The 19706-nt window shown below is 35.8% G+C and overlaps 1 protein-coding gene across 1 annotated transcript in view; it reads left to right on the top strand.

Moving 5' to 3' along the window:
- The window catches only part of RGS22 (regulator of G protein signaling 22), a 119697-nt gene extending 103898 nt beyond the window's left edge, over positions 1-15799 (top strand). Inside the window, exons 22-29 of the mRNA XM_040625597.1 lie at positions 179-247; positions 2516-2677; positions 5199-5378; positions 9423-9581; positions 12814-12912; positions 14411-14504; positions 14612-14692; positions 15789-15799. Coding sequence (XP_040481531.1) covers positions 179-247; positions 2516-2677; positions 5199-5378; positions 9423-9581; positions 12814-12912; positions 14411-14504; positions 14612-14692; positions 15789-15799 — 855 coding nt within the window. The remainder of the gene's footprint in view (positions 1-178; positions 248-2515; positions 2678-5198; positions 5379-9422; positions 9582-12813; positions 12913-14410; positions 14505-14611; positions 14693-15788) is intronic.
- The last annotated feature ends 3907 nt before the right edge of the window (positions 15800-19706 follow it).

The following is a 19706-nucleotide window of genomic DNA, read 5'->3' as shown; positions in this document are numbered from 1 at the left end:
GGATTTTCTCTCTCTCTCTCCCTCTGCCCCTCACCTCACTTGTGCTCGCTCGATCTCTTTCTAAAATAAATAAATAAATATTTTTTAAAAATAAAATAAAAGCTATCAAATTAGTAAATGTTGTAAAAAATGTAGACATTCTGAAAAATTGGGATAAAATAATAGGTTTTGCTTTTAGGTACAGATGAGAGACATAGCCGAAGAGCTCTTGTTACAAAAGCATGAAAGGAAAATCGGGGTCTGGAAGGCAAGTAGTGTTTGTTATATTCTTCCTCTTGCAACTTCCACTCTGTCGAAGTATTATCTTTTTTCCTCCCCTACTTGTTCAAAGACCCTCATTGTAGACACTGCTTTCTAAGCCACTGACTCTTTAATTGGCTGATGGAATCTGGGGGAGAGTGTGATTCTGCCAGAGCCTTCTTCTGAAAGCCCTCCCAACCAGCTAAACCCTAGAAGTGTGCTTTAAATATTGGATATTAAATATGCATTTTTATTTATTTTGCTTGCGATGAATTTATTGAGACAAGCTGTTCATTTCAGCATGTGGTAGTTTATTACTGAGAGTGGATTGCACAAAAAGAATAAGTATGCAACAGAATGAGCAAGTTAAATTATCTTGCATTATATACTCCACGGAGAATTACATTTTGGCTTTAAAAGAATTAAAAACTATCATTTTGGCAATTATTTAAACCACTACAATAGGATACCTTACTAGAAATTGCCTATTTTGCTTCTTAACCAGCATGATAAACACAGTCTTCTTTTTGAGCCTACAAATTTATATGTATTCATCCTTCTACAGATCTTGCTGGAATGTCAAACTAGACCTGGGTGACCCCTTACATACATAAAATTTTATTTGACTATTAGAGGATTATACGTATCTGTTAGGATGCTCTTTTTCTGTATTTTCCTTTTGAAAGGAAATAAACCATTCTTATGTTTGTCTTCTTCTGCATTTTTTTTTGTTGAAATGCTAAGAAGGATGGGCTTATATTTCATATTACTGTGCATTATATATTATGTTATTTTCTATTTAGTTAAATTACTAAGTTTTAGTATCTAAAGAAACCGGTCTTAAAACATTATTTGCTGAGTGGGTTTTAAATAAACATCCAAGTCTAATACATAATTGTTCCTATTTATAGGGCTGTAATTTTAATATGGAACATATGGTGAGGTTTTAACTTTTTGACCAGAGAACACGACATGTGCCTCAGTAAAACAGGGTTAGGCATCTAATCACTTTATCTGGGTTAAGGTCCTGCTATTCACCTAGACTGGTGTTGGCTTCACTTTTCAGTTTCCAATTCAGATGTCATCCTCCAGGCCCTTCTGCAAAGCTTTTACTCCTCCGGGCAGAATGAGTTACTCCTTTCGTGTTCCTGTAGTGCTTTTTATGTAACTCTTTTAAACACTTACATGGATAGTCGCATATGATTTGTTTCAAGAACTTTATTTTATGCATTGTCAGTAATGGATATTTATCATGTGTTTTGACTGATTGTTACTATAATTCCTAAATTTATTTAAAACATTGCCTTTGGAATGGTGCTTCTTTGCATGATTGTAGACTAAACTCAGATTTGGGGAACTTCAATAAAATTTATCTGGTAAAAAAATTTCTATTCAGTAAATTCAGTAAAATCTATGTCTTATGTTTTTTAATCTGAGAGGCTAAGGAGGGATGGATATGTGATCTAAAATGGTCAAAATTTAAAAAGTAGACATCTTATATTTCAAAACTGTGAAGATACAAACTAATACCTGTAAGCATTACTGAAACATCATGGGTCCTTCTGGCTTTTTTGTTATGTAAAGCCTCAGTCAGAAGAAGTTTATTATTAAAAATAATGTATTAGTGATTTTTCTTCTTGCTATGAAGTGTTAATAACAGTTTTTATTAAAATAATATAAAGATATCTCACCTAAAAACATGCTTTTTTTTTTTCTACTTAGAAGCTCCACAGCAAATTTCCTGTTTAAATTAACAGGATTAACTGGTAATTTAAGATTTTAAAAAAATATCTTAAATGTTCTAGTGCTCTTACTTTTTAAAAGGCAGGAGAGTTACATTTAATACATAATGTGATACATATATATATGTAGTTATAAAATACATAATAATAACATAACTATGTAATCATAACATTATGATTTCATTTTTCTACTTAGGCACAGAACTCACGCAATGCACTAAAATGTGGTTTTTCACCATAGTCCCAAACCGTAATGATTCTTAACTTTCTTAAACAATGTAGTTATATGTTCTGAATCATCCAATCATTTTTTTTTCTCTCTACCTCTTCAAAAAATGATACCTAAAAATAGAAAGGAGACAAAAGAGAGAAGAACAGAGAGGTAAAAGTTGCCAAATTCTGTTGTATCTATGCCTTAAATTTCAACAGCCCAAAGTAAAGGAGGTTGAAGTTGGTAATTTTTAGCCTAATAAATGATTTTAGTACTACTTCTTAGAACACAGCTAATTTTCTGTATTCTCTGCTTTGGACAGCCTGTGGAGAGTAAGTGGATATCTTCATCTTGTGAAATCATTGCTTTTCGTAAAGCATTATTGAATCCAATTACTGCAAGACAATTTCAACGGTTTGTGGCTCTAAAAGGAGATTTATTGGAAAATGGTGTACTCTTTTGGCAAGAAGTACAAAAATATAAGGTATTATATTGGAAGCTGGAGAAAAAACACCTTTTTTGGTGGAAGAAATACATTAACACATCAGATTCTTAACTGTATCTTTATAGACAAGATTTGTATAAGATATCCCAATTTTGTCATCTTCATACCAATATGTAAATATTGAGGTGTTTATTGTCCTAAGTTAGATACATATTACACAGTGAAGACTAAGAGTGAGCCGTGAAATGATAGAATTAGATTTTTCAACATATTCACATATATTATGATTTAATGAGAACCTTTCTGAAAAGAGTTTTAACTACATATTTGCAAGTCACTTCTCTATAAATGTACCATACACATTTTTTCCTGAAGACATCCATGTTCAGTACTTTAACCAAGACCTCTTTACCAGAATTCCTCCCAACTATATTGCCAGCAATGGTAATCAAAGATAGACTATTATAGATAAATAAACCAACAGAGATGAGAGGAGCTTTTCTATTAGAAAGAATGGCCAAATTTTTAACAAAACAAGTAAGTGAAAGAATGAGTGGTTAGGTGCAAAGGCAGTTTATTTTTAGGTTTAAGTGTTTATTGAAACCATATTGCATCTTTGCATTGAAGAAAGGAAAGGACTTCCTAGGTATTATAATCTGGACTTGAATATGGGAATGTTGTCTAGAAATACCTAAGAGTAGCATCCAGACTTCATGCTCCCACAGAGAGCAGATTTATTTCTGGGCAAGCAGCCTATTTTATCCCATTATAAAGGTAGAGAATCAAAATAAAACTGGAATTTAAGAGGGTAATACTTTCAATTTGTCTATACTCTAAGTATGAATTAGGCAATGCTAATATTCTGCAGCATTCATATTCTATATAGTGAGTAATTGCTCAATAAAACCGATTTCCAAACTTTCTCCAACTGACCAGGAAACTGTTTTCTACCCTTTTCTGTTATGAACAATTTTTGTACTATTCTCACCTTAGAAATTTTCTCAGAAAAAAACGTTTTGAGATAAAACTTTTCAAAATCTCTCACAAGGTAAGCAATATTAAAAAATTTTTTTGAAGAATTAGGAACAGAGGTAGAGTCCATTTTCCAGAATAGGCAGTTATTACGAGTGGGCAGAATTATTTCTAAGCTACTATCAATATGAATAAGCCCAATCCCACTAGGACAGGAGGTAATGCAATAAACCTTGCACAAAAAGCATTAAAAAACCCCACTCCTTCAGGGGGCGCCTGGGTGGCACAGCGGTTAAGCGTCTGCCTTCGGCTCAGGGCGTGATCCCAATCCCGGCGTTATGGGATCGAGCCCCACATCAGGCTCTTCTGCTATGAGCCTGCTTCTTTCTCGCCCACTCTCCCTGCTAGTGTTCCCTCTCTTGCTGGCTATCTCTATCTCTGTCGAATAAAAAACAAACAAACAAACAAACAAAAACCCACTCCTTCAAAGTCAACCCTTAGTTCTATGACCCTTTTTCCTTCAAGGCTGCCCTTGGTCTTCATTTAAATATCTTGTCTGGGCTATATAGAATGGAGGACATATAATTCTAGGTAACTAGTAAAAATCATGCTATAGGAGGGAATTTGTTCATTCAATTAGCATTTATTAAGTACCTATTGTGCCAGCCATTATGCTAGATCGTAGGAATAAAAACGTGAATACAACACGTTGCCCTCCCTCAAGGAGGGAGACACCCATGAAAACAAATATCATGAAATAGTGTTGATTATGATCCATGTTCTAACTAGGTGTAGTTTTGGCGTGGAGGAGGGAATGATGCAGAGAGGGTTGTAGGTCCAGGAAGTCTCAGCAGAGATAACATTTGAATTGGGTCTTGAGAGAGTTTGCTAGGTGGAAAGCATTCTACCTAGTATGGTGAAATCTTACTGAGCTCGCTTTTATATGGCTTACTCTTACTAAATGTTTACTATCTGCCAGGTACTGTTTTAACTCTTTTCACTTAGCATTGAATTTATTCTTCAGAAGAATCCTGTAAGTCAAAGCTGTTACTCTTGCCATTTTACAGATGAAGAAGCTAAGGCACAGAAGGAGTAAGAAGCTCCTAACATCATGTAGCTAATTAAGTGGTAGAGCTGGAATTTGAGCCAAGGCATTCTGTTGCTAAAGCTCATGCCTTAACCACTAAGTTATGTTGCCCCCCACCCCCACCCCCAGCAGCGATAGTGGTAATATGAAAGAAATTGAGATCTGGGTTCTTTTTCACAATTTCCACAATTCAGAACAATCTTTGATTAATCAGTGATCTTAAAAAAAGTAGACATTGAAGCTGTTCCTTTGCCTAGGAGTAGAAGTACTCAAGATTAAGTGAAACAGGTATTTATGTAAGGTATATGCATCAAAGTGTTAGGTTCTTCAAACCCAAGAGAAATAGAAGATACGATTTTTTAAAATAGCCTTCACATGTTCTAGTGCCCTCTTGACATGAAGTTAAAGAGTATATATTACTGAAGACATATTGGCACAATTTTATAAAGTATTCTAGGAATGCATTAATCATATATTGTTCTATCTTTCCTCCTTGTTCAGGACTTGTGCCATTCTCATTGTGATGAGTCCATCATTCACAAGAAGATCATGACTATTATCAACTGCTTCATTAATTCTAGCATTCCACCAGCTTTACAAATTGACGTTCCAATAGAGCAAGCCCAGAAGATTATTGAACACAGGAAGGAGTTAGGACCCTATGTGTTCAGAGAGGCACAGGTAAGAGATCAGGGCATGAAGCTAAGGGTATTTTATTATTTATTTTATTTTATCTTTAATTTTATTTTATTTAGCGGCTAAGCATATTTAAAAATAGATAACAATCTAGATATTCTTTTAAGGCTTTTGCATTATTCATATTTGACAAGGTTCCAACCTTCCTAATACTGGGATTTATTCTATTTAATTAAAAAAATTTTCAGGGGTGCCTGGGTGGCTCAGTTGGCTAAGCGTCAGGCTCTGGTTTTGGGCTCAGGGATTGAGCCCCGCGCTGAGTCCCTTTCAGACTCTGCACTCAGCAGGAAGTCTGCTTGAGATTTATTCTTTCTGTCTGCCCCCCCACTCTCTCTGCCTATAAAATAGATAGATAAATCTTTTAAAATTTTTGCATATTCCACAGATCATAAGAAACTAGTAACTTATTATTTTGTTGATAATATACAAAAAATACAATTATTTAAATACTATACTTGACTCTCCATGATTATCATTTTTGTTTCTAACTTATAGAACTCCAGCCAATTCCTCCTTTCTTTCCCTCCATTCCTATTTCCTTTAGAAAATCTGCTACCACAAATATGTGGTAAAATATGTGTGTCCCAAGATTTGTGTATTTTTAAAGATTGGAATATTCACATAGCTCATAAAGTAAGTGAGAGGAGATTTAAGTACCCGACCAGCATAAAGTACACAAGCTCATGAAAGGAAAACCATGCCTGTTAACCTGCTCAAGTTACTTCTTTTTAAGATAAATAATAGAAAACAGTGATTTGGTGAACATAATTTATTTGCATTTTTAAAAGCCTTTTAGTGATGTTGTTCCTGAAAAATGATTAAGTAAAATAAATTATAATAGGGGTAATAGGGAAGGCCATGTCATGATTTAAGTGATATGAAACAGAGATTTAGGATATGATTGCCCTTGAGCATGGAAAAAAGGCCATTATTCCTTAACGTTCATTTGTGAGCCAGCTGTGTTCTAAGTCCTCTAAGGAACTGAAAATGGACTCAAATCCAAATTATGCATTAAAATAAGTGAAAATGTGGAGGAACGGTTGAGGATGTGCTAGAGAGAAATAGAGAAAATATGGTGCCAGAATTAGAGTATCTGTTAGTGAAAAGATCTTAGAGATCACTTAGCCTAGCCTAGGTCTCTGGTTAACCAGACCAGGGCTTACCCATCTAGATCAAAGACCTCGAGTCTGCGAGTGCATGGCCGGAGCTGCTTATATTGGTTGGTTCTGCCATACCGTCTAGGGATTGAAGCCAGTGAACTCTATTGGAGTCCTCTAGTTTATGCGCTCTACTTAATTTCCAAAAATGGAGTCCTAGACATGTTTTAAATATGGACTTTGGAGCATCAGAAAATAAGAGAATCTTTATATAGCGTCCTCAACCCACCAAATTGATGATTCCTCCTGCGTGTCCTAGGGAAGCTCAGAAAATAGCATCACCTTCTACCCAGGTGCACTTGCCAGAGATCTGGTTGTGATCTTTATGTCCTTCCTCTCCTTTATTCCCCTGCTCCCAAATCTGCAGTCCCTCAAATTTATCCATTGGTCTCCTTGTTATCTGCCGTCCTATCTGCTTTCTTCGGACTCCATGCCATTACCTCAGTTCACATCTGCAACACTTCATGTTAACTGCCAAACGTGCCTCTGGGCTCTCTCAAAACCATTTAACTCACTACAGACAGACCCCATCTTTTTCAAAATGTCTATCTAATCATGTCGCTTCTCCGCTTTCAATTTCAGTTACTCCCCACTGTCCTCAGAATGAAGACCGTACTCGTTTCTCTCTCTAGGCGTATCTCTTACCACACCCTGCTACCCCTCCCCCAGTCGTACTGAAATATCTGTAGTTCCACAAACAAGCCTTACTCTCTTCCCTCCTGAGTGCTTTGCGTGAGCATCTTCTCTCCCTTGTGCTTCTGTAACATCCTGTATGCATCTCTGTTTATCACACAAAACTGAAAATGCCTATTTTCATGCTGACTTTCCCACCAGATTGTAAGGTGTTTGAGGACAGGGAATGTTTCTTATTTACCCTTGTGGCCCAAATGCCTGGCACAGAATAGGTATTTTTTAATTAAGATTTTTTTTTTAAAGATTTTACTTATTTATTTGACAGAGAGAGAGACAGCCAGCAAGAGAGGGAACACAAGCAGGGGGAGTGGGAGAGGAAGAAGCCTCTCAGGACCCTGGGATCATGATCTGAGCGGAAGGCAGACGTTTAACGACTGAGCCACCCAGGCGCCCCCAGAATAGGCATTTTTGAACACATTCTTGAACACATAGATGACTGACATGAGAAGCGATCTATTGTGGCAGAAAGGAGTAAGATCAAATTGGAAATGAGAGCAAACTTGAGTGAAAGGGCTGCATAGTAGATAAAAAAGCCTGTTGCCTGTTCTAGTATTGTTATCAGCATAGCTTCTGCCTGTCCCCCACCTGAAGTTTTCTTCACTCAGCCAAGTTTTCACTGGCCCTTTTTACTCATACTAAAGCCATTGCCCATCTCCTGCCAGTAAGCAAAGTAGCTCTATAATTATTAAAACATTTTCTTACCTACAGTTTGATTTCTTTTAAGGTTCTGGAGGCACAGGGTTATTTTCATGACTAGCACATATGTTATTAACCTAAAATCTTAATTGCAACTTTTCGGAAGAGAGCAGTTTTATGTCTCCTATTGAAAAATTGTGTTCTATTTGGGTGACTTTTACTGGAAGACTTTCTAGATTGAAATAAATGACTCAGGTTTTGGAGAGATAACTGAGGTGTAGGGTCAATAGTTGGTAAATAGAGGAGGAAGGGGGGAGTGTTTAAGTTTAAGAAGTTCATATAAAAACTACCATGATCCCTTGACATTGGAGCAGGGGCTTAATTATATAAAGACATGGCAGGTAAATGTAAATGAAAATTTTTTAAAAGCCTGTATTTCATCAAATAAAGAATCTCTGGCTCTTGTGTTCAAAATGCCAAGAGGCTACAGAATTCCATGATAAAACTGTATTTTTTTAAAATTTAAATTCAATTAGCCAACATATAAATACATCATTAGTTTTTGGTGTAGTGTTCAATGATTCATTTCTTGTGTATAAACTGTATTTTAAAAGGAATAATTTTAGAATTACTAATAATATCCATGTACAGAAAAGAGGAATAATGAAATATACCAACGAACTGAGGACTCTGTTGATCACTGCAGTGCCTGCTTTTTAAAAATTCCTCTTTTCCCCTAAAGAGTTGGCTTGGAGCCTAATGGGATGGTTCATTTTTCTCCAGGGCATTAGGTAAAGGTCATTCTTAGCAACAAGATGTTGGGCTTGATCTGATGTGGCAAGTCCTACCTTCTTGGAAGTAGTGTATGCCTCTGGAACTAATGGAAATACTTGGCATGGGAATTTGAGCAACAATTCTTATCTCTATAAATATCACAATTAATCACTTATGTAGAGTGTCCTCATAGAAAGCATTTGTCCAGGATACCACCCTGCTTTTTAAATGTTACTTTTCTTGCTCTCACATAAAAGAGATTATATCATTTAAAAGTTACTCAAGATTTATTCTTAGAACTGCAGCTTTGTTTAAGAGCTTTTCCAGAGGTATTTCCTTTCTCTAAAAGGAAGAAAAGGGGGGCAGAGAGGAGTTCCTCTTGATGGACTGAATATTTGGAATACTTGCATAAAACAGCAGAGTGTGTGGCAGATCAACTAGTGTATGTTTTAAAAGAAAACATAAATTTCTTATTTAAAAAGACCTAATGGATTCTTTATTAATACAATCAATTGGTTAAGGAAACATAAAGAATAAAGTAACTTTTAAGTGTATTTTTATTTTAAAGAAAGACTTCTCATTGGTAGTAAAAAACATTGATCATAAGCATGTGCTGAGCTAAACTATACCAAGATGTCTGGAGACAATAAGTTGGAGGAAACATGCTGTATATTAAAGATAGAATAGTTAATCCATTATTATGGTGAATTAGAGTTTAAATCGGTACATTTGTATGAAATTGTAATCTGAGACATTGTTTTTTATACAGATGACAATTTTTGGGGTTCTATTTAAATTTTGGCCTCAGTTTTGTGAGTTTAGGAAGAACTTAACTGATGAAAAAATCATGAGTGTTTTAGAGAGAAGACAAGAATATAATAAGCAGAAAAAAAAATTGGCAGTCATAGAAGATGAAAAATTTGCAAAGGTAAGAGAAGACTCATTTTTAGTTGACTCATACTTTTATTTTTTATTCATTTATTTTTTTCTTATGGTTTGAATCATACTTTTAAAAGGTATGTGATGTGTGTGAATTTATAGAAGAAATTGGGCTGGGGGGAAAATACAGAGACATTATAGAATACAGATTTTACTGGCTTATAATCCTTTAGTCAGAGGTTTCAAACTTCATTTTGAATTTCTCCAAATTCATCTCAAATGTCACCTCTTCCCTGTGGAAGCTTCCTTGACCCTACTAAGCAACACAAGCAGTTCGCATCCACTGTAGTAACATTCCTATCTATTTTGGAGAATGCTTTATATAGTCTCATGAATAAGTTTTTACATCTGTCATCCTCACTGGACTGAAATTCCCAAGAATAGTATCTGTCTTGTGTATCTGTGTATCATAGCACATAGACCAGTGTCCAGCATATGCTCAATTATTAATCACTGTTTACTGAGTAAATCAGGAATAAAAAAAAATGAATGAATGAAAAGATGTCATGTACTCATGGGAAAACATTTTCAATATTACAAGTACAGAATGATACATTGACTGTGAAATTTATAAACATGAGTCATAAATTGCCCAACCTGCCTATTTGTCTGTTAGTCTGTCCATTTATTCATCCATTCACCTGTCTATCCCTATATTTATCTATTTTCTTTGAACTGAAAAAGGGCAACTGCTCCCAACTAATGTATTTTATTTATTTATAAGCTTATGCTTATTCTATTTTTTTAAATTAAAAGTTATTGAAAGATGCAAAACTAATATAATGAATGCTCATATATACACAGGTCAAAATAAACCCTGCTAACATTTTGCCTCATTAGGTTTTTTTTTCCCTCCTTAAAATATTGCAGAAGGAGTAAGTACTGCAGAAAGAGCAAACTCTCTTCATCCCAGCTCTGAGTTCTATCACCCTCCCCATTCCCAAGAGCAAACACTAAGCTTGGGAGTAGTCTTCCAGATCTTTTTAAAGATAGTGTTTTTTACATGTATGTATACAATTTCATAAACAATATAGAGGGCTATGGAGGTTCTCAAAAAATGAGGACTATGGAGGTTTTAAAAAAACTGCCAAACTTCTCCAAAGCTGCAGAACCAGCTTGCTCTGTTTTGATGTTTGTATGGTATATCTTTTTCTATTGCTTTACTATCTTTATCATTATATTTCAATTAAACAGCATGTAGTTGGGTCCTGGTGGTTTTTAAAAAAATCTATTCTGCCAATCTCTGTTTTTTAATTGGTGTATTTAGTCGCTTTATCTTTAGTGTAATTTTTTATATGTTAGTTAAGTCTGCCATTTTATTTCTTGTTTTGATTGTTCCCTCTGTTTTTCATTTTATTCTGTTTCCTTTGTCTGCATTCCTGTGGATTACTTGCCTATTTCTTAGAATTTTATTTGGGTGTATCTTTGTTTAGATATTTTAGTGGTTGCTTTAGATATTACATTATAGATACATGACTTTTCCTTGTCTGTTGGTGCTGACATTTTACCAGTTTGAGTATAGAAACTACTCTCCCCCTTTAAGTCTTCTTCTCTCACCTGTTTATACTTATTTTAAATATTTCCTTACATTATACTGAGAACCACATCAAACCACATTCCTATTATTGGTTGGTGAGGAAAATATAAGACATTTCAAAATGAGCAGAAAATGGCAGATGATATCCATATAAAGCCATCATTAGGATAAAACAGAAAATGAAAACTTCAGCATTTTATAATTTTTGCTTCAACCTTCAAACATAAATTAGGAAACTCAAGGAGAGAAGAAAAATCTATTCTATTAACCCATACTTTTGCTCTTTCAATTTTTCTTCCTTCTTGATGTTCCAAGATTTATTATTTTATTCTTTCTTTTCCCTATAGGTAAGGTATTGTTTCTCACTTACTGCTTTCAAGATTTTTCTTTGTCTTTAGTTTTCAGAGTTTGATTATGACACATCTTGTGTGGATTTCTTTGGATTTATTCTGACAGGATTGTTCAGGTTCTTGAGTCTGTAGGTTTACGTCTTTTGCTAAGTTTTTTGGGGGGATTTATATACATATTATATATGTGTGTGCATATATATGTGTATATAAACTTTTTGATCCATATATATGATTTATAGACATATTATTCATCATTTATATACACATATATGGATCAGAAAGGAAGTATATATAAATAATATATGGATAAACCCCCTATCTATTCAATCAAATTTCTTCTCCTTTGAATACCTTGTAGCTTCACTTTTGAGAGATTTTTGTTTTTTTCTTCAGTCTTCTTTTAAGTTCAGTAAACTGTCATTTTACATTTCCTTTTTATACCTTTGGTCTATTTCTGGCCTGAGTTTCTGCATTTATGATTTGGAGTATTATTTCATGTATGCAATATTTGTATAGGAATATTTAGTCAATTTGTTTTATAGTTTTCCTCTGATTCATGACTGGATTTCTTGGACAGTACTATCAGCAACTAAAATGTATACACAGCATCATTTATAATAGTAAAAAATTTTTAATGACTTAAGTTTCTAACAGTAGGTATTGACTAAATTATCTATGGTACATACCTTTACTAGACTATTATTCACCTGTTGAAGTGATGATATAGCTTTTTTTTTTAATCATTCAGGATTCAAGTGCATAGGACAGTTCAACATTGAAAATGATGATGTATTCATTTCATCATCCAAATATTCGGGTGTATACAACATATAGTTGTATGGTAGGCATACTGGTGATTGATACAAAGACCCTCCCCCTTTACATTCCCATTCTATATTTATTCACACAGAAACATTTTCACAATATTTAACATGAATATTTCAAAAGAGCACATATAATGTGATTCCATTTGCATGAAATTTATGTAATAAAATATAAATATTAAAATTATAGATTATATCTATATCTTTCCCTGGTGAGATGTTTGGATGGATGTTTATGAAAATGTTTACAATGGTTTTTCTTAGATGCCAGAATTTTGGAGTGATTTTTATATTCTTCATAAATTATTTATTTTAAAATATTTTTATATTAGTATGAAAGAAAATTAAAAAGTTCATAAATTACATCACATTAGTAATATTGACTTGATGAAACCACAGGTGTGGTACTCACCACAAAATACGTTTTCATTTAATGTTATGACTCCTTTACTATAAGTTTACACTAATATAGTCTTATCCCTTTTTTGGAATAACTTAATATAATTACAGGATGGAATCAAACAATATGCAAGTTCTTCAGGATCTGCTATCAAAACAGTTACTATAGCCACTGACCCAGTTTTAGGCCTACAAGCATATGGTCGGCAGGTAAGCAGTAAATGTGTCACAGATAGCTCTTCTTTCGAGCATTGGATAGTAGAATGCAGTCACTCAGTTATTTTACAATAGTAGAGGTGTGCTTGTTTGAAAATGAAGGTAAAATTATACTAGGAGAGATTAGAAGGGAATTTCCTTGAGCCTTCGGAGAACATTAAAATTTCAGCGGATCTTGGACAATATAATCAACAAAAATACTTTTTGATACATATGAAGAAGATGTAAGAGGCAGCAGTTGAAATGACTATCTTATTGGAAAAGAGAATAAGGCAGATAGAGAACAAGATAGAATACATTTGGTTGATATATTCTTTGTTAAAAAAAAGAAAGAAAAACATCAAAGGCTCAGTCTCAATTTTTTAGTTCTTTGACATGGTCCTAATGTTGGCCAGTACATGACCATCAACAATACATTCATAGATTTTATGTTTATATTTACATTTATAACTTGTACATTCCATGAAATTTCATAAGTTTAATTTATGTCCATTTTTAATGACTTGTATGAAAAGTGTTTGTGTCTTAGGATAGCACTATCTCAAGAAAAATCTTTTTTGGCATTTAGGAATGTCAAATAAATTCAGCCACTCAGCTAAGATAATTGATAGGCTGTAAAACTGTTATTGAGAGAAGGGAAATGTCCAATTTTGTGACACCATATTTTGAAAAAGGCAGTATCTAAAAGTGTGTGGTATGTAATAATGCCATTTGGAAGAACATTCATTAGCAAATGACTAGCATTAAATTTCAGAAACACAGTGTAAAAATAAAGGGGGAAATGTGGAATTCAAGATAGCAGGCTTCTAATTTTCACTGTCATTTACGAGTCAGTATTACCTGGAAGCCTGAAAAAAAAAAATCATGAAATTTGCTTTGAGACTGTTTCCTTATCTGTTAAGAGGAGAAAGGGAGAGAAAAGGGAACGATGGTAATGATCTCTTGTCATATATCTCAGAGTCTTGTAAGAAACTAAAAAGCTTTTGGAAACCAAAGGCATTCCATAAATGTAAATTATTATTGTTGTTGCTATTGAAGGAATACAGGTGAATTATTCCAGCAATTGGTAGAGTAATAGTACACTGCCATTTTGCAAGTGTGGATGCTCTGTATATGCATTTGTTTCAGATGGATTTTACACATTTAAGAATTGCAGTTAATCCAAATGCAAAATACCACCCCCCAAACTTGGATCTCTCTTAAGCATCTAAATTCATAATCAAATTAAATATATATAGGTGCCTGCGTAGCTGTCAAGAAATCTATAAAGCCTTTGCAACATTGATTCATTGAGAAATAGTTAAGCACATATCGGTACAGCACATCATTGAATAGTTATATTCAATGTTCAATATTCAGTTATATTCAATATTCAATATTCAAAACCTTCCATAAAAGGTTTAAATGAAGAGGCTTATATAAGCCATCTTACCTTCAATTTATTTCCTGCGGCAAACATTTCCAAAATTAAGTTTCCAAATTGTCTTTCTAGCCAACCTGGTGCTACTCCAAGTACATAGAAGCCTTAGAACAGGAAAGGGTTCTTCTTAAAATTCAAGAAGAGCTGGAAAAAAAGTTATTTACAGGTAATTTTTGCTTTTTGCCTATAGGATTGCTCTGTTACCTTCTACCACAGATTAATTCTAGAGGACTTTGCTTCACTGTTTTCCTTCTTTCTCTTATTTTTGTGCAGCCACACCATCTTTTACAAATTTTAAGTTTCCTGCTTCAGCTATGTCTTTGAAAAAGACCGTATCTTCCCACAACATCCAGAGTGAGTTTTCAGTGATAGTCTACCTGCAGTTCTTTCTTCCTTGTTAGAATTCAGCCTGCCACGAGGACATCAGCATAGCGGCAGCAAGGAGGGATGAAGACTGCTTTGCTCCCAACGGCTCTGACCCACAACTTAGGAGAATTTCAGTTTATGTGTGTGCATGTGTGTGCGTGCATGCTCTGTTTCCCTTTCTGTTTTTTTCTCCTCTGCTGAGAACCTAACACTCCATCCCATTTTCAGAGTGACAGTGCTCATGTGGGTGTATAACCTGCTGCTGCTTGATGCAAGGTAAGTCCCAGAGTGGAAGTTGTTCAGTACCCTCCATGTCCCTCTAACACACACACACACACACACACACACACACACACACACCCCACTAGCAAACTGATGGGTCAGAGTGAGCACCTTGCCTCCTTCTGAGTGGCACAGTCCCCTGAGAAGGAAAGCTTGCAGGGAATGATCATTTATTGCTTCTATTTACTCCTTATCTATTCTTCCACAAAGAACAACAGAAGAATAGGCTCTAGCTCAGTTTCCCAAGTTTTCCCAAGCAGAGTTTTTCCAAGGTCCATCTCCCCAAGTTGGGAATATAAGAAGGAACTGAAAATAACTGAAAATCTAGCCAAGTCCTTCTTTCCTGCAGACACTGATGGGATTATACAATTTTGACTGGCTGCTAATGTAAAGGCTTCAATACCTTTACAGAGTGGGATAGTGATATAATGTAGCATATGGCACGGCCCTTGGACCCTGTCCTTGAAGAACCCGGTAAAGGTCCCTTTCTCTTATCTTCTATCTTACTGCTTAGCTTTCTGTGGATTGGTTTTCTGGTTCTTGGGAGGGATTAATGAGCAGGCCTTTATGGTCTTAGCCTGTTCATCTTTTGTCATTCTTGGTTTATCCTAGCCACTGCACCCTTCTGCAAGTTCCCCAGCCCCTTAGGCCGCCCTCACAGTGCCTCAACCTGGAGGGTTTGCTGACATATCTGTTCATTTTTTTGATCCTTATTACAGCTCTTTGTAAGTTTTTTTCTTTGGTTTCGATTTAGATTTTCCATAGCTGCTTATGTTTTCAACCATTTATTTTTCTCTTGCAGGAATTCCTTAAACCAAATTTACCTGATATGGAAGCTCAAGTGATTTTTTGATGGCCTGCATTAGAGCAAGCCTACCATCTAAATAAAGTTTGGCATGTTATACTCTCATAGTTTTAAAAAGATAGCTATTCTGTATACCTGATATACGAGACCATAAAATTTTTAAAAACTTATTTAGAACAAAATGATTTCTATCTAGGTTAGAAGAATCAAAATGGTTTGCTAATCACAGAACTTAAGAAAGTACTATGTTATGCTCCTCAGGTAATCTTTCAATAAATATTCTTGGAGCATTTACTGTATTTCGTTAGCAGACATAATCGGCAGGGGGTTAGGGGCAACTACTCCTAGCAGTACATTGACCCAAAACATAAAGAGAAGTGCCTTCGAACCCCGTCCCTTTCCCCAGCCCTGAAGGAGCCGTATATTCAAGCCATGGTTCTCAGAGGCAGACTTCAGGGCGTGTAAGAGTCACTTGTGGCATTTGCCAGAAGGGCGATTTCTGGGCTCGCTCTCCTAGAGTCTGATGCAGAAGCTCTTGGGCAGAACCCAGGAATCTCCCTCATTAACAGACATCCTGGGGGATTGTACTAGAGAGGCTCCGCTAGGACTCTTTGCAGTGAATGTGAGGGTCAGCGATAGGAGCTTGCAAAAGTAAAAGCGCCCCTATTAACTGGAGTTACACTTGTATCAGAGAAAGCCCAGACACACACCCTCTTCTCCTCTTTCCCAGAGAGAAAGGAGAAAGTGTCAGAAATGACGCGGGAGAATGAACTTCACCAGCTGTAGGCCTCCGGACGCAGAAGCTCTAAAGACTGTGACGTGGATTACGGGATTGGAAGCAACGGACTTCCGCTCTCTCAGAACCCCAGAGAGTAATTGCAAAGTAGAAATCGCTATTCCTGATTCTCTAAAGAGTTACACATTTTAAAGAGGGAAAGCATCAGGAGGCACACTTCAGAGAGAGTTTTTCTTCTAAAGCAGTGGTTTGGACACTTGTTACAGCTTTGGAGCCCTGTGGTTTCCTCTGCTTTCACTCTGCTCCACACCCGTGGTGGCTGTGAAGCCTGTAACTTTTCTATGCTTTGCACTTGTTCTGTGCTGTTCCTTTCCTTTCTTCCCTTCCCTTCCCTTTCTTTCCTTTCCTTTCCTTTCTTTTCCTTTCCTTTCCTTCCTTTCCTTTCCTTCCGTTCGCTTCCCTCCCCTTCCCTCCCCCCTCCCCTTTTTCTTTCTTTCTCTCTCTTTCTTTTCTTTTCTTTTCTTTTCTTTTCTCTTTTTTCTTTTCTTTCTTCCTTTCTGATATTCCACTCTGTTTCTGCCTTCTTTTGGTTTTAATTGAACATTTTCTAAGATTCCATTTTCTCTCCTCTCTTAGCATGTCAGTTGTACTTCTTTTTTAAAGAAGTTGCCCCAGAGTTTGCAATATGCATTTACAACTGATAACAGCCTGCTTTCAAGCACTACTGGGTACTTCTTGGGTGTTGCACGTGCCTTATCACACAGCATGTCCACTTCCTCCCTCCTGTCCCTTATCCCTTCACTGGTCAGTTCACTTCACTTGTCCATAAGCTATAATCACTGAATACATTCTTGCTATTATCATCTTAAACTGTTTTCTGTTAGGTCAATTAAGAATAAGAAAAATAAAAATTATTTCCCCTTCATTTATTCCTTCTCTAATGCTCTTCCCTTCTTTATGTGGATCCAAGTTTCTGACCTATTATCATTTTCCTTCTCTCCGAAGAACTTCTTTCATCATTTCTTGTAAGGCAGGTCTACTGGAGACAAATTCCCTCAATTTTTGTATGCCTCAGAAAGTCTTTATATCTCCTTCACTTTTGAAGAATAATTTCACTGTATACAGAATTCGAGGTTAGTGGTTTTATTCTTTCAACACTTCATATATTTCACTCCATTCTCCTCTTGCTTGCATGTTTTCAGAAGAGAAATCAAATATAATTCTTACCTTGTTCCCCTGGCTTCTTTCAAGATTCTCTTTGTGACTTTCTGCAATTCAAATATAGTAAGTCTAGGTGTAGATTTTATGCTATCTATCCTACTTATGTTCTATGAGTTTCCTAGGTTAGTGGTTTGGTGTCTGTCATTAATTTTAGAAAATTCTCAGTCATCATGATTTCAAATATTGCTTCTGTTACTTATCTTCTCCTTCTGGTATTTCTATGACACACCTGTTGCACCTTTTATAACTGTCCCACAGTTCTTGGATATTCTTTTCTTTTCCACTGTTTGTTTGTTTTTTTTTCCCCTTACATTTCAGTTTTGAAATTTTCTGCTGACCTTTCTTCAGGCTCACTGATTCTTTCCTTAGCTATGTCTAGTCCATTGGGAAGCCCATCAAAAGCATTCTTCATTTCTGTTAGAATGTTTTCAGTTTCTAGTATTTCATTTAGAATTTGTTTTAGAACTTCCATTGCTCTGCTTATATGACTCATCTGGCCTGACATAGTATCTACTTTTTTTAGTAGATCTCTTAGCATATTAATCATTTTACATTTTTGATCTGATAATTCCAAAATCTCTGCCATATCTGAGTCTGGTTCAGATTCTCGCTTTATTTTTTCAGACTGTTTTTTTCCCCTTGTCTTTTAGCATGCTTTTTAATATTTTATAGAAAACAAGACATGATAAAAGGAACTGAGGTTATATGGGCCTTTAGTGTGAGGTTTTATGTTTATCTGGCTAAGCATTAGGCTATATTTACTGTTTGCTGTGGCTGTGGTGTTACAGGCTGAAATTTCCCGTATGTCCTTGTTTTTGTCTCCTCTGTTGTTGTGGGTTTTTCTGGAGACTCCTTAATAGGGTCTGAGGCTTCCAGTTCTTTTAGCTGAAATCACGGTTATTACACCAGAACCCTGTTGATGTGGTAAAGTGTAGGAGGAGGGGAAGTGTTTTACATTCTGTTGGTTATATGTCAGTCTTCTGGTGAGACTGAGTTGGGTATTTCCCTTCCCCCAGGTCGTTTAGGCTTTAGTAAAACCCCAGTCCATTAGGCTCCGGTAAAATAGTTTCCCTTGAGGGCAGGCCTTGTTAGGAAGAGAACTCTGGGTGTATTCCAAAATGTTTACTTTACCACTCCCTCTACCAGAAGCAGGAGGGGATTTTTCTCTGATCCTTACAGTGAGAACCTGGTGGAGCTACTGGAAGTAAAACCCAAGAATGTGGACCCCACCCCCCACCCCCCAGAGACAGGGCCTCTCTCAAGCTGGTATGCCCTGAGCCTAGAGCAAGTCATCAATTACGATGTAAAGAATTTCTCCCCAAATTAACTCCAGCTGCTGGCTTCTGCTCCTGGTAAGCTGTGATTCTCTGTATCTGCCTGTCTTTCTCTCCAGTTTTAGGGGCAGCAGTTTGCCCTGTTACCACAGTTCTTTGAAGGATCCAAGAAGAGTTGTTGATTTTCAGTTTGTTCAGTTTTTTTCTTGTTGAGGACAGTAGTGATGACTTCTAAGCTCTTTAACATGTTGGGTGGGACCCTCAAGTTTGACACCAGTATTTTAAAGAATTCTGTAGTTAGTTTTAAGATAAAATTAAGAAAAGTTAAATTATTTGTTTTATTGTGTGAGATATATATATATATATATATATATATATATAAAATTGATGGCAATCTTTGTTATAAATATTCACATGATCATTTTGGCCTACTCTCAAAGCATCCCCCAGCATGGGCTAGTCTCAACTTCTTGGCACTAGAAACAAGTTCCTTATATTGGCATGCTCAGGAAGTATCTTCTGACTGTGGTTCTACTGATTCTTCTTAACATCTCTTCATTCATCTCCTCCTTCTCCCAAGCCCATTGGATGACTTCCTTGTTCCAGATTCTTAGCACCTTGAATCTGATTCCTCATTAGTATCTCTGTCTTCTGCTTGACCACATTCCAGTTGTGCTCAGTGAT

The sequence above is a fragment of the Ursus maritimus genome, unplaced genomic scaffold (genome assembly GCF_017311325.1).
Source record: "Ursus maritimus isolate PB19 unplaced genomic scaffold, ASM1731132v1 scaffold_9, whole genome shotgun sequence".
Taxonomy (NCBI): domain Eukaryota; kingdom Metazoa; phylum Chordata; class Mammalia; order Carnivora; family Ursidae; genus Ursus; species Ursus maritimus.
This window is presented reverse-complemented; position numbering and strand designations above follow the sequence as displayed.